The sequence below is a fragment of the Spermophilus citellus genome (assembly GCF_964194105.1).
Source record: "Spermophilus citellus genome assembly, chromosome: 3".
Classification (NCBI taxonomy): domain Eukaryota; kingdom Metazoa; phylum Chordata; class Mammalia; order Rodentia; family Sciuridae; genus Spermophilus; species Spermophilus citellus.
In genome coordinates, this window is record NC_138184.1 from 136,109,890 (window position 1) to 136,125,748 (window position 15,859).

At 37.0% G+C, this 15,859-nt stretch overlaps 1 protein-coding gene across 1 annotated transcript in view; it reads left to right on the forward strand.

Annotated features, from left to right (window-relative positions):
- AOAH (acyloxyacyl hydrolase) overlaps window positions 1-15,859 on the forward strand; it is a 223,752-nt gene that overhangs the window by 26,175 nt on the left and 181,718 nt on the right. The window contains exon 2 of the mRNA XM_081285694.1: window positions 8,738-8,833. Within this exon, the coding sequence (XP_081141820.1) occupies window positions 8,738-8,833 (96 nt within the window). The remainder of the gene's footprint in view (window positions 1-8,737; window positions 8,834-15,859) is intronic.

The following is a 15,859-nucleotide window of genomic DNA, read 5'->3' on the forward strand; positions in this document are numbered from 1 at the left end:
ACAGAGCTGTGTCCACAAGTGGAGAAAGAAAGCAACTCTAGTGGGATCACAGAGCTGGGAAGCAACTATAGGCACACCTATTGGCCCATTCCCAGAGAGACCCCCACAATGGAAATGTCACTCAGATGTCTTTTGAGTGAGCACACTTCAGGCCACTTTTGCCTCTGTTCTCTGAACCAGGCACTGTGTAAGGCACTCAAAATTAGAGACGGTGAAACTCGTTCCTGTCCTCAGGGAAGTTAGGTCTCCCTCTGAACTCCTAAAAAGGAAGTTCCAGAGGAATAGGCAACCTGTTAAAATTTGCATTTTAATTATGTAGGTGGTTTGGTACAGTTTTCAATGATCCAGGATTTGAACACAAGCTTTTTAAAAAATATTTTATTCTAATTTGTTATATATGACAGAAGAATGCATTACAATTCATATTACACACATAGAGCACAATTTTTGATATCTCTGGTTGTATACAAAGTATATTCACACCATTCGTGTCTTCATACATGTACTTAGGATAATGATGTCCATCTCATTCCACCATCTTTTCTGCCCCCATGCCCTCTCTCTTCCCCTCCCTTTCTAGAGTTTGTCTGATCCTCCCATGCTCCCCCTCCCAACCCCACGATGAATCAGCCTCCTTATATCAGAGAAAACATTTGGCATTTGTTTTGGGGGGATTGGCTAACTTCACTTAGCATTATCTTCTCCAGCTCCATCCTTTTACCTGCAAATGTCATGATTTTATTCTCTTTGATCTGAATAATATTCTGTTGTGTATATGTAGCACATTTTCTTCATCCATTTATTTTCTGAAGGTCATCTAGGTTGATTCCACAATTTAGCTGTTGTGAATTTTTGCTGCAATTAACATCGATGTTGCTGTGTCTCTGTAATATGCTGTTTTTAAGTCCTTTGAGTATAGACCAAGGAGTGGAATAGCCAGGTCAGATGGTGGTTCCCTTCCCAGTTTCCCAAGGAATCACCATACTGTTTTCCATATTGGCTTCACAATTTTGCAGTTCAATCAGCAATGTATGAGTGTGCCTTTTCCCCACATCCTCGCCAACACTTAATGTTGTTTGTATTCATAACAGCTGCCATTCTAACTGGAGTGAGATGAAATATTAGAAGTTTTGATTTGCATTTCTCTAATTGCTAGAGATGTTGAACATTTTTTCATATATTTGTTGATTGATTGTATATCCTCTTCTGAGAAGTGTCTGTTCAGTTCCTTGGCCCATTTATTGATTGGGTTAATTGTTTTTCTGGTGTTTAGGTTTTTTTAATATTTATTTTTTTGTAGTTGTAGTTGGACACAGTATCTTCATTTTAATTATTCATTCATTTTTATGTGGTGCTGAGGATCAAACCCAAGACCTTACATGTGTGAGGTGAGTGCTCTACCACTGAGCCATAACCCCAGCTCCTCTGGTATTTAGCTTATATACCCTAGAAATTAGTGCTCTATCTGATGTGCAAGTGTTACAAATTGGCTCCCAATCTATTCACTGAACCGATTGTTTCTTTTGCTGAGAAGAAGCTTTTTAGTTTAAATCCATCCCATTTATTGATTCTTTTTTTTTTAAGAGAGTGAGAGAGGAGAGGGAGAGGGAGAGGGAGAGGGAGAGAGAGAGAGAGAGAGAGAGAGAGAGAGAGAGAGAGAGAGAGAGAGAGAGAAAGAATTTTTAATATTTATTTTTTAATTCTCGGCGGACACAACATCTTTGTTGGTATGTGGTGCTGAGGATCGAACCCGGGCCGCACGCATGCCAGGCGAGCGCGCCACTGCTTGAGCCACATCCCCAGCCCATTTATTGATGCTTGATATTAATTCTTGTGCTATAAGAGTCTTATTAAGGAAGTTGGGGCCTAATCTGACATGATGGAGATTTGGGCCTACTTTTCTTTTAAAAGATGCAGTGTCTCTGGTTTAATTCCTAGGTCTTTGATCCACTTTGAGTTGAGTTTTGTGCATAGTGAGAGATAAGGGTTTAATTTCATTTTGTTGCATATGGATTTCCAGTTTTCCAAGCACCATTTGTTGAAGAGGCTATCTTTTCTCTAATTCATGTTTTTGGCACCTTTGTTTAATATAAGATAATTGTAATTTTGTGGGTTAGTCTCTATGTCCTCTATTTTGTACCATTGGTCTACAAGTATACTTTGGTGCCAATACCATGCTGTTTTTGTTACTATTGCTCTGTAGTACAGTTTAAGATCTGGTATAGTGATGCCACCTGCTTCACTCTTCCTGCTAAGAATTGCTTTGGCTATACTGGGTCTCTTATTTTTCCAGATAAATTTCATGACTGCTTTTCTATTTCTATGCAGAATGTCATTGGGATTTTGATTGGAATTGCATTAAATCTGTATAGTGCTTTTAGTAGTATGGTCATTTTGATAATATTAATTCTGCCTATCCAAGAATAAGAGAGATCTTTCCATCTTCTAAGGTCTTCTTTAATTTCTTTTTTTAGTGTTCTGTACTTTTTATAGTAGAGGGCTTTCACCTCTTTTGTTAGGTTTATTCCCAAGGTTTTGTTTTGTTTAGTTTTCAAGGCTATTGTAAATGGGTTAGTTTTCCTCATTTCCCTTTCAGAGGATTTGTCACCGATATACAGAAATGCTTTGAGTTATGGGTGTTGATTTTGTATTACGCTACTTTGCTGAATTCATTTACTAGTTCTAGAAGTTTTCTGGTGGAAATTTTTGGTCTTCTAGGTATAGAATCATATTGTTGGCAAATAGTACTAATTTGAGTTCTTCTTTACCTATCTGTCTCTCTTTAATTTCTTTTTTTCTGTCTAATTGCTCTGGCCAGTGTTTCAAGAACTATATTAAAGTGAAATGGTGAAAGAGGGCATCCCTATCTTGTCCAGTTTTTAGAGGGAATGCTTTCAATTTTTCTCCATTGAGAATAATGTTGGCCTGGAACTTAGCATAGATAGCTTTTATGATGTTGAGATATGTTCCTGTTATCCCTAGTTTTTCTAGTGTTTTGAACATGAAGGGGTGCTGTATTTTGTCAAATGCTTTTTCTGCATCCATTGAAATGATCATATGTTTTTATCTTTAAATCTATTGATGTGATGAATTACATTTATTGATTTCCGTATGTTGAACCAACTTTGCATCCCTTGGTGAATCCCAATTGATCATGGTGCACAATTTTTTTATGTCTTTGTATTTGATTTGCCAGAAGTTTATTGAGAATTTTTGCTTCTATGTTCATCAGAGATATTTTTTATTAGTTGCTCAAGACAATACAATGATCTTGACATATCATACATTTGATTCAAATGGGGTATGAATTCTTATTTTTCCACGTGTACAGATTGCAGTATCACATTGGTTATACAGCCAAGTTTATACATACAGCAATACTAATGTATATGATGGTGTGAGGGGGAAGGAAAAAAGAGAGAGAGAGAGAAATGTGTCACAGTAGATTGGGTAGAGAGAGGTGATGGGAGGGAAGGGGAGGGGAGGGGGGATAGGAAGGTCATCAGAGATATTTGTCTGAAGTTTTCTTTCTTTGATATGTCTTTGCCTGGTTTGGGAATCAGGGTGAAATTGGCCTCATAGAATGAGTTTGGAAGTATTCCCTCTTTTTCTGTTTCACAAAATAATTTGAAGATGTTGGTATTAGTTCTTATTTAAAGGTCTTATAAAACTCAGCTATGTATCCATCTCTTCTTGGGCTTTTCTTGGTTGGTACGCTTTTGATGGCATCTTGTATTTCATTGCTTGAAATTGTTCTGTTTAAATTGTGTGTATCATCCTGATTAAATTAGGGCAAATCATATGACTCTAGGAATTTGTCAATGATTTCAATATTTTCTATTTTATTGAAATATAAGTTTTCAAAATAATTTATAATTATCTTCTGTGTCTTTGTAGTATCTGTTGTGATATTTCTTTTATCATCATGTATGTTAGTAATCTGAGTTTTCTCTCTCCTTCTCTTCATTAACATGGCTAAGGGTCTGTCAATTTTATTTATTTTCTCAAAGAACCAACTTTTTGTTTTGTCAATTTTTTTTCAATTGTTTCTTTTGTTTCAATTTCTTTGAATTCTTTTGTTTCAATTTCTTTGAATTCAGCTCTGATTTTAATTATTCCCTGTCTTCTGCTTTTGGTGTTGATTTGTTCTTTTTTTCTCTATGGCTTTGAGATGTAATGTTAAGTCATTTATTTGTTGACTTTTTATTCTTTTAAGGAATGAACTCCATGCAATGAACTTTCCTGTTAGAACTACCTTTATGATGTCCCAGAGATTTCGATATGTTGTACCTGTGTTCTCATTCACCTCTGAAATTTTTTTAATCTCCTCCTTGATGTCTTCTGCAACCCAATGTTTATTTAGTAGCCTATTATTTAGTCTCCAGGTGTCAAAGTAGCTTTTATTTCTTATTTTATCATTGATTTCTAATTTCAGTCCATTATGATCTGATAAAATGCAGGTAGTATCTTTACTTTTTTACATTTGCTAAGAGTTTCTTTGTGGCATAACATATGGTCTGTTTTAGAGAAGGATCCATGTGCTGCTGAGAAGACAGTGTATTCACTCACTGAAGGGTGAAATATCCGATATATGTCAGTTAAGTCTAAGTTATTGATTGTATTGAGTTCTATGGCTTCTTTGTTCAGCTTTTGTTGGAAGATCTACGCAGTGGTGAAAGAGGTGTGTTAAAGTCACTCAAAATTATTGTGTTGTGGTCTCTTTGACTCTTGAACTTGAGAAGAGTCTGATGAATGTAAATGCTCCATTGTTTGAGGCATATATATTTATAATTGTTAAGTCTTGTTGGTCTGTGGTTCCCTTGATCAGTATGTAGTGTCCATCTTTATTCCTTTTGATTAACTTTAGCCTGCAGTCTACATTATTTCATATGAGGATGAAAACCTCTGCTTGCTTCTGCTGTCCATGTGAGTGGTATGATTTTTCCCAAACTTACACCTTCAGTCTGTGGACATCTTTTCCTATGAGTCTCATGGAGGCAGCATATTGTTGGGTCTTTTTTTTTAAATACAATCTTATAGTCTATTTCTTTTGATTGATGAGTTTAGGCCATTAATATTCAGGGTTACTATTGGGACATGGTTTGTATTCCCAGTCACTTTTGTTTATTTTTGGTATTTACCTTGACTTGGTTTCTCCTCTGATTAGTTTTTCCTTTAGTGTAATACCTCCCTCTGCTGATTTTCATCACCATTTTTCATTTCCTCTTCATGGAATATTTTGCCAAGGATATTCGGTAGTGCAGACTTTCTAGTTGTAAATTCTTTTAATTTTTGTTTATCATGGAAGGTTTTTATTTCATCATAAAATCCAAAGCTTAATTTTATTGGATAGAAGATTCTTGGGGGCTGGGATTGTGGTTCAGCGGTAGAGTGCTCGCCTAGCACATGCGAGGCCCTGGGTTCAATCCTCAGTACCACATAAAAATAAATAAAATAAAGATATTTTGTGAACTACAACAAAAATTTTTTTTTAAGAAAAGATTCTTGGTTGGCATTCATTTTCTTTCAGAGCTTGGTATATGTTGTTCCATGATCTCCTGACTTTGAGGGTCCAGGTTGAAAATCTGCTGAGATATGACTTGGTCTCCCCTATGTGTGATCTGATTCCTCTCTTTTGCAGCTTTTAAGATTCTATCCTTATTCTGCATGCTAGGCATTTTCATTATAATGTGCCTTGGTATAGACCTGTTGTAATTTTGTACATTTGGTGTCCTGTAAACTTCTTATATTTGGTTTTCCAATTCATTCTCCATGCTTGAGAAATTTTCTGATATTATCTCATTGAAGAGATTGTGCATTCCTTTGGTTTGAAACTCTGTGCCTTCCTCTATCCTAATAACTCTTAGATTTGGTCTTTTGACGCTGTTCCATAATTCTTGGATGTTCTGTTTCTTACTATCTTCACTGTGTGGTCAACATTCTTTTCCAGAGTGTATACTTTGTCTCCATTATCTGATATTCTTTCTTCCAAGTGATCTAGTCTGTTGGTTATGCTTTCTATTGAGTTTTTTATTTGATTTATTGAATCCTTCACATCAAGGATTTCTGCCTGTTTTTATTTTCAGAGTCTCTATCTTTTTCTTGAAGCAATCTTTTGCTACCTGTATTTGCGCTCTCTCTCTCTCTCTCTCTTTGAGTGATCACTTTTTACCTGTATTTGCTCATTTATTAGGTTATTCTTTAATTCATAGATCATTTTAATTATGAACTTTCTGAACTCCTTCTCTGACATTTCATCAACGTTGCTGTCCATGGGTTCTGTTATTGTAGTATCCTGGTTTATTTGGGACACTTTCCTCCATTATTTTTTCATGTTGTCTATGTGTCTTCCTTTCTTGCAGTGTGGATCTGAGATATTACAGTTTCTACCCTATATTCTTGTAGTATCCGTGTAGATTGTCTGTACCTCACCTTGATGTTGGGCTTCCAGACCCTGCTGATGTCCCCCAATGTATACTACTGCAATTCAAGATGGCGGTGGCAATAGCTGAAGTAACTTTAGATAATAGTGGGGGTGCCCCAAGATGGATGCAATGTCTTATAGAGATGGGGCTGAAAGGATGGGGCTGCTCTGAAATGCAGCTGTTTCTAGGCCCTGTCTGTTGTCAAAAGATGAGGGCTACTCTGTGGAGAAGGCTATGGTGATGTCTTCAGTGTCCCAGGATGGAAGTGGGTTAGGCTTGGGCTCCCAGGTGGTGGTGGGGGTGGTGGACTCAGACCTCCACAGGGCCTGGGTCCCACATATGTCAGTGTAGGCAGACCTGGGCTGGGCCTGGACTCCTGCAGTATTCTGCTGGTTGGAAGAGGTGGTCCTGTGCTGGAGCCTGATCTCCCGCAGTGTCTGCCAGTGTCAGGATGGACCTGGACCTACTGTCAATGTGGCCGGATCTGGGCAGGGCCTGAGCTCCTGAAATCAAGTTTTTTGTCTTTTCTTTTTCAAAGCCTCTTCCTTTCCTACTAAGCCACTTTTCATCCTCTTATCACATTGCAATAGCACTACTTATTGTTTTCCAGTTGCAGTTAGTTGTTAAAATTTATTTGGCTTCAACTAATTTAATAAGTGATTATTAGAGACATAATTCATGGTATAAAAGTAAATACATTATTTATGATAATAAATCTTGAAGATATTCATATTTGTTAAATATATTTAATATATTTTTTAAAAATTGATTATATCTAAGTGAGCTGAGTAATGTTTTATGATCTGTTTTATACTGTTCTATATTTAAAACATTTTCTAAAATGGATTTGCATTGTGTTTATATTGTTGAAAGTTATTTTTAAAATAAAGCATATATATATATATATGTGTGTGTGTGTGTGTGTGTGTGTGTGTGTGTGTGTGTATAAATGCTTTTTAGACCATAAGGTGCTGGTAAGTATCAGCTATTTAATTTATTGCAATGCAAGAACACCCTGAAGAGCCAAGTATTAAGTTAAAAACAGCCAATCGACTCAATAGTTGACAGTGATAAATGCAAATATATAGGTACCCTCAGAGCCCAACAAGACCACGAATAACAGGATCTCACTATCTCTGATTTCATGAGCCCCTCTTTGCCCAGCAGAAGGGACAGAACAATCTAGAACAAAGTATCATTAGGTATTGCAATACCTATAGAGGCGGATACCTCTCATTTCTTCAATGGTAATCTCTCGCTTTATAGAAAGTTTTATTTCTTTATGCCTGGAAAAATGCCCACTTCTCTTATCTTGATGGGATCTAATGATTTATTTTCACACACTTATGGATCTTTGACTAACTACAGTATGCGTGTTCAGAAGAGAATCCCTTCCCCTTGAAAAACTAGGTTTGGACTTCCAGCAATTCAGACGATAGAACTGTCAGCCTAGTGGCTTTGGACATTCACACTTACCACCTAACAAAGGAGGTAAAAGAATTAAATTCCTAATTTAAATTTCTGATTTGATCCAAGTTTGCTTCTAGATATTCATCACATTGGTACTCTTTTTCAAGAAGTGTGCTCTGTAGCTTCAGATACAATATTTGACTTGTAAGTTGTGATTTCCCAGGCACACTCTGTTACATTATTGTTTCATTGAATTATCACGTCAGCCCTATGGAAACATTCTATTACCTACTTTGTAAAGAGGAGACTAAAGTTTCAGAAAGATGGGTCGGTGAGTCCAGGATTACAAGATCAAACTAATGCCAGGTCTTCTAGGCAATTTCTGCCTCTGTTCCAAAATTAGGAACCTAACCCTGGGTCATAGGCTGAAAATGCATAGGATAGGGATGATCCTGCATAACAAAACCATCTACTGCAGAAAGGAGGGAAAGAGAGGAGGGTAGGACAAATATCTATTAAGCTTTTGCTCTGTATGGGCTGTTTTCCTTGCACTATCTCATTTAAACATCATCTCTTTCTCCTATGTGACCAGACAAGAGCACAAATTAGGCAAGATCAAATTGCTTCCCTAAAGCCACAGACATCACAAGTGGCAAAACTGACCACAAATAACCCGAAACTTTCTGACCCCCGAACCCATATTCTTCGCAACACACCTCATATTTTACTAGGACTCATAGTGCATAGTAATTTATGCACACAGTAGATTTTTAAAGGCAAAAACAAAGAAAAGTTTTATTTTTTTGGAAAGACTTGTATTCTTAAGGTGCACCTCCCTTTGCCTTCACCCTCTGGCCCAGCTTTCTGTGTGCACTGCTGATGGGCTCTTCTGCTCCCTGCAGGGTGTGTGCTGGTGGTATCTGTGGTCGAACAGCTGGCTCAAGTTCACAACTCTACGATCCAGGCCTCGATGGAGCGACTGTGCAGTTACCTGCCTAGTAAGTATGGAGACCGTCTGGCGCTGCTGTGTATCTGCTTGCCTTCTTTACACCCGCATGTACTTATGGAATGGAATCTGATTGTGTTATTTCTACAGATTGATATTCTTATGGGGCTAATAAAAATTAAAATTAAAATGCCACTTCAGGCAGTTTCTTCCTGTCATTCATTTTTCCATCATGGCAAGATGAAATTGCTGGGGACATTTAGAGAATAAATGTTAAATGGCCAATGCTGGTTTATGTGTCACATTAATGATTTTGCCCACCTGCTGATCATTGCCTTAAGTACCAAGAAATCAAAATAATGAAAAAATTTCAATGATTTTATGTTAACTTGTATACACATACCCAGACACTCAGATGGTCCCACTATTACCTGGGGAAATGACTAACCTAAAAACCCAAATGGGAAAATAATCGGGACCATTCATTGATTTTAATTAGTTCTCAATAAATTCCCCTATCTACCCCACAAAAGAAGGAACTGAACAGTGGTTCAGACAAGTTGAATTTTTTCAGTCTCAGAAAGAAGAAAATTCTATTCCTTTATAGAATATTGTTCCTTGAACAATCACGAATACATTGTTTTGAGAATACTTTTTTAGGGTCAACTTTTTTTTTTAACTCAATGCTACTTCATCAGAGTAGATTTTTCTACTACTGAGTTCATGCTGACACTTCTAATTAAAAACTGGAACTACAGAATGTTTTTCTTAATCTCTTCTGTATCCTCTGCTCCTTCTTTCCAAAGTCTCTTTCTACACAGAGTCCTAATTGCCAAGGACTAAGTGATAGAATTAAAATAGCACATAATTGCTCATTCACCTATCCCCTATTACAAAACTTTCTCAGACTATCAGTTCTAATATTACCATCATTAACATATTTTGTAATTATTGAGAGCAGTTAAAATTGTTTTTATCTGATTTCCTCATTTTTCCACCCTTCTAAATCATTGATCTCTATTTTTCTGAGCACATAGAACACCCACCCCCTGTTCGCCTCATTTAGTCTGAGTTCCACTCACAACTGTGATTAAGGTTAACCCCAGCTCTCTCGGGATGTCTCTTACTATCTAAAGTTCATTCCTAAGGAAGGACTCATGGGAACAATATTCCCTGAATTCTTGCATGTTGAGAGCATGTTGTCTATGCCCTTTGTACTTGAAAGTCAGCATTTCTCTGGATATAAAAATCCTTGGCATAATTTATTTCCCTGAACATCTTAAATATGTTATTAAGAAGCCTAATGATAATCTAATTTTCTTTTCCTTTGTAAGTCAACATTATTTTTCTCCTAGAAGCTCAAAGAATTGTTTTCTTTTGTTTACTATGAAGGTTAGCCATCTAATTAGAAAATGTCTTGGTGTTAATTGTTGAATTTTGATGTTGTCAGGCATGTGGTGTGCATGCTTTCTCTCTCTCTCTCTCTCTCTCTCTCTCTCTCTCTCTTTCTCTCTCTCTACCTCAATGTGTGATTTAGATCATATATTTTCTAATTTCAGCAAAAGTTTTAGCATTTCTTCAGTCTCTTGCTTTGTTTTCTTCTTCTGACATTTCTATACCCATCTGTTGAATCCTCATTGTCTGTCTTTGATATTTTGCTTGTCTCTTATTTTTTATCTCTTCACTTATTTTTTAATTTTTAATCTATAAAAGTTTTCCTCCTTTCACTTTCTATTTCTCTTAAGACACCTATTGTTTTCACTTCATATTGTGTTCATTTCTTTTAAATTCATTTCTCAATGATTTTCTATTCTTTTATTCCATGACTGAGTTTTATTCTCATTCTCATTTTTACTGTTCTTTCATGAGATATTATATTTTATATTATATTTTAATATCTATCTCTCTCTCTCTCTCCTCTCTCTCTCTCTCTCTCTCTCTCTCTCTCTCTCTCTCTCTCTCTCTCTCTCTCTCCTTATTTCCTGGCATGCTTTTACTATCTGTAAAGATGCTATTCTGTTCTTTTTTTTTCTTATAATAACTTTGTATGGGAGTTGACCTAGATACATTCCTCTTGCTTATTTTTATATTAAATTGGTTTTTAAGAACTCTTAGAAAAAGGTGGCTGAGGAGAGTTTTTCTAAATGCACAGAGCTCTTCTTGTTAAATAGTGTTTAAAACATAGGTGAGCTCTTCTTTTCTGAGATTCTGTGACTCTTCTCCCCTTCCCACTTTTATATGGAGTTTCTTTAGACTTAATTTCTATTTGGCTCAGTTTTGCTTCCATGTGTAGCATTTTCTCCTCAGTGTGAGCCCTGTCCTGGAAGGCAGCTTTGGTGGGTCAGTTTCTACATCTTACAGATGCCAAATGACCCCAGACCCTAAGTCCTTCTGACCTTGAGCCACTGGCACCCACCTGCTATTGCTGTAGGCAAAACCTCTTCTTCCAGTCTCAACTGCTGTCCTCTATTGGCCCACCAAGCATGTTTTCTAGTCAACGCCTGCAGCCCTTTGGGGATTCTCTTTTCCCGGGGTTATCTGACATCAATTGCTTCCTTCTACTTTCTCTGGTACAGATATTGATAAGCCACAGGACTTGTGGCTGTGAATGTCCATGCTTACCTAACAGTACATTGGGGTTCATGGAGATACTCTGTTTTGTTGTAACTGTTGTCTGTGGATTCTGGTTTTTGCTATCCAAGTGCTTTTCTTGTATGTGAAGATTCAAAGGGATTCCAAAATTTGCTGCTTTTGCCATCATCTTTCTATAACTTTCCTTTGTGTAGGCTGAAATTTGACTTCAGCGAGCAACAGTATGCATGGCTCTGCAGCTTCCCTTTTTCACTCAACATTGTTTTTAAGACCTACACACAAGAAGACATATAGACCTAAGTAAAGTCTGTTAATTACCCTATAGTTCTTCACCATATAAATGTCTTATATTTTAATTGACTTATCCCCTATTACTAGACATTTACAATCTCTTATAAATCTTAGTGCTATCTGTAAGAGATAGGGCCCCAGAAGAAGGTCACTGGGTCATGGGAGCATCCTCTGGGAAGGAGTTAATGCTGGTCTAGTGGGAGAGAGCAAGTTGTTAGAAAGACAGCAAACCTTCACAATAAATCCCAGTATTGCGTACAATTATAAGCTACCAATTTAATTTTCTTAAAGCAAGCTTGCAAGGCTGGTACACATGCCTATAATCCCAATGACTTGGGAGACTAAAGGAGGAGTATCACTTGAGCCATGAGTTTAAGACCAGCCTAGCTAACTGAGTTAGACCCCATCTTTAAAAAAAAAAAAAAAGAAAAGAAAGCAAATCTAGCCCCTTATTCTTCTTGCTTCCTCTTCAACCATGTGATTGCTCTCTTCTTCTTGCATATTTCCCTTCCATGTTGTGATGCAGCCAAGAAAGTGGGATAGGGGAGTGGGTTCCTCACCAGAAACTGAACAGATGGGGCCACCCAATCTTAGATATTTAACCTCTCATTCAAATGGAGAGCTAAATAAACCTCTTTTTTTGCTATGAAATTTCTAACCTCGAATATTTTGTTATAGGAACAGAAAACAAAAGAATTCAGACTTTATATTTTCACATCTCTAAGTTACAGAAAAAGGGGATAATGTTATTACAATTTCACAAAAGTGAGGAAAAGTCATAGTTATTGTTAAGTCTTGTTTAAATTGTTTGCCATTTCTGTGTATAACAGACCCGACTGACAAATTTAACCATTGCAACTTGAGTTTGACTTTTCTCTTTTTAGGCAAAGATGTGTTGTCCAAAGGTAAAAGACTAAATAAAAATCCCATTTTCTAGATTAGCCCTTCTTTTTTTCTATAGTATCAAAAAAAATTCCAAAACAAGATTACTGGTATTTAGGCATCCTGTTGACTCTTCATCCACAGGGAATTTCTGTCTGACATGGTAAAATGAGAGGCTGAAAGTCAGATTCTAGTGAAATGGAAGTTGTCACTTTGCTAAGGGAAGAAGGCACATAGTTGGGTTTTCAATTATAGGCCTACCATTCTGGGCACTGTTTCCCTCATCCATAAAGTGGGAACAATAATGTCCACCTCCTTTTACATCTGTCAAGTGTAATGACCTTTTAACCTGGACTGAATATCTGGTTTCCATCTGCAGGTAAAGCAGTAATTGATAAACTGAAAATAAAACCAGACAGCCTTCCTAAGCCATTGAAATTGCTCCAGTTGAATTTTTTTTTTTTTTTTCAGAATGGTTACATGAACTGTATGGGATGACAAGGATAGACTATCTCCTAGCTTAGGTTTCTCTTAGAAAACATAATAGGCCTGGCCTACAATGCCTCACTGAACCCAGTATTGCCTTCTGTCTGCTAAGCCACAAAAAATGGGAGATAGAAGGATGAAATTATGTATATAAACATTACGTTATTTTTGAAACTATGTTTAAGTATTCCTTTTCTCTGTAAAAGGTAACCAAGAATAAAGCACATGACCTTAGCAGAGAAAGCAAATAAGCTACATTCTTGAAAAGAATCACTCAGTAAATCACGTTGCCCTTTCTGGTACCTGGGCAGACAGTTTTTTCAAACTGTGCAAAGTATTTCTGACCTTCCTTTTCACCCGCCGCTTTTGCCTCCAGCTCTCATTAGTAAACACCTTGGAAGAATCTCAGAATTGTTAATGGAAAAAATGATTAATGGAATCATTCTCACTAGGGGTCAACAGAATCACATGCCCTGAGTGTCTTGCCAGAACTTCCTTGAGTCACCTATGCAGAAATCTCATCTCTGTGGAATATGATAGTTAAAAACTCATGGAGCCTTAGAAGGAAGAAGGTAACTCATGTATCCTAGTATTGCGTATAATTATAATGAACCAATTTAATTTTAATATGTAGCCTCAAAAGTAGTTACATGATCAATAGGTCTCACTGTGCTTCAAGTTTCTCATTAATAATTAATGTATAACTGTACCTGCTTGACCTGAGATAGACAAGGCATCAAACAAAATGTCCTAAGTGTGTCCAAATGTACACTATAAATAACATTGGCTCTTAGAGTAAAAGACTTTAACCTCAGCTGAACCATTTAATATGTATGTGATCTAAGCTCTCTAAGTTTCAGTGTTCTTGCCTATAGAATGAGGATAAAAATAAGTGTTCCTTCAAAAGTATCTTAGGTGCAAGAAAGCAATGGGAAACATGAAGGTGACAAAAATTGGAACATCCTAGGTTTTGTTGCACACACAGGTGTACACCTAATGTATGATGACTGTTGAACGGGCCCTTTCTGAAGTCTCCTTTGCCCTTTGGAATGGACATATTTTCTTTTTTCCTGTGCTGTTGCAAGTTCCCATTTTTGGATTCTTTGGATGTGTAGAAATCACCTTCCTAGTCACAAGCAGTGTTCAACAGTATAATTTTTACTTTAGATAGTGTCTCAGCCCATTGGTGCTGCTATAACAAAATAGCACAGAGTAATTTATAATGAACATAAATTTATTCCTGGGAAGTCCAAGAGTATGACACTGGCATCTGATGAGGGCTTTCATGCTGTCATCCCATAGCAGAGGACAGAAAGGCAAAAGAGGATAATTAGTGAGAGAGCAAGAGGGAGCCAGACTTGCTTTTGTAACAAGCCCTTCTTCAGGATAGCTAATTCACTCCTGCAATAACAAATAAGTCCATTCATGAAAGCAATCACCTCATATTAGGCTCCACCTCTCAACATTTTCGCAGGGAGAATTGATTTTCCAACACATGACATTTGGTGGACACATCCCAACCATGGAAGATAAGTTACTATCAATACACTATTGTGTTTCTTCACTGCTATCAGTAATAGTCAGATCCCTATCTGATCCTACTGGGAATATCTGCTCCTTCCTGAGGCTGTATATTTCTGCTATCCACCCTTCCATGTGATCTTAGAATTTAGCTCTCAGAAGGCCAACTCATATCCCTACATCCACCATTGCTCCAGGGGCCTCTCAAGCTTACGACCACAGAATTCATTTGAGGAGAATGGTTGTTCAAATGGCTGGTCCTGCTCTGAGAGTGAGGAGAACCCTGTAGCCATTTGCTTTGACTTGAGCAAAACAGAATTCTAAGAAACACACAAATACCTCTTATCTTACGGGAAAGAAGATGAATTTTCTCTGCTTCTCTCAGCTGGTAATGTAAGTTAATCAAAGAACTTACTAATGTCAGTTTTTAAATTGCTCCGCTCTGGGCTATGCTAGTTCTGCATTAACAATATTTTAAACTCGCTTCTAAACCACCTCTCTCCTTCACTTAATTTTGAATGTCTCATATAAAATTCTCTAAACTTACAAGATACTATAATAAAGGGGACCAAATACAATTGCCACATTCTTCAGTGAAGGAAATTGTAGTTCACAGAGAGAAATACCTTCCCCAAGGTCAGAAGCCAAAGAGCTGCTAATGGAACTGGGGTTTCAGAGTCCTGTGACATCAGAGGGTTTTTTGGGGCAATCTCCTCAACAGTATCCCTAAAAAGGATCATCTAAGGGGAGGAAATATGCTTTTAGACGTGTCTATTGAGTTAAAATTCACATGCTATCCAATTCACCCATATAAAGTATAAATTTGGTGACTTTCTATAAATTCACTATAATCAATTTGTATAGTCCATCACCACAATCAATTTTAGAACATTTTTCTTGTCCCCAAAAGATATTCCATAACCCTGAGCTGTCACTCCCCAAACACACACACTCTCCATCCCCTGTCAAACATTGCTCCGCTTTCTGTCTCTATGAATTTCCCCCTTATGGGCATTCCCTAAAAATTGAATCATACAATATTTCATCTTTTGTGATTGGTTTCTTTCACTTAGCATAGTAGTTTCTCTCACATAGCATAATGTTTTTTAAGATTTTTAAAAAAACTGTTTAGTCATCGATGGACCTTTATTTTATTTTTTTACTTGTATGTGGTGCTGAGAACCTAACTCAGTACCTCACACAGGCTAGGCAAGTGCTCTATCACTGAGCCATAACTTCCAACCCTTAAGATGTTTTTAATGTGAATACATGTTGTAGCATAATTCATTCATTATTTTTTCATGGT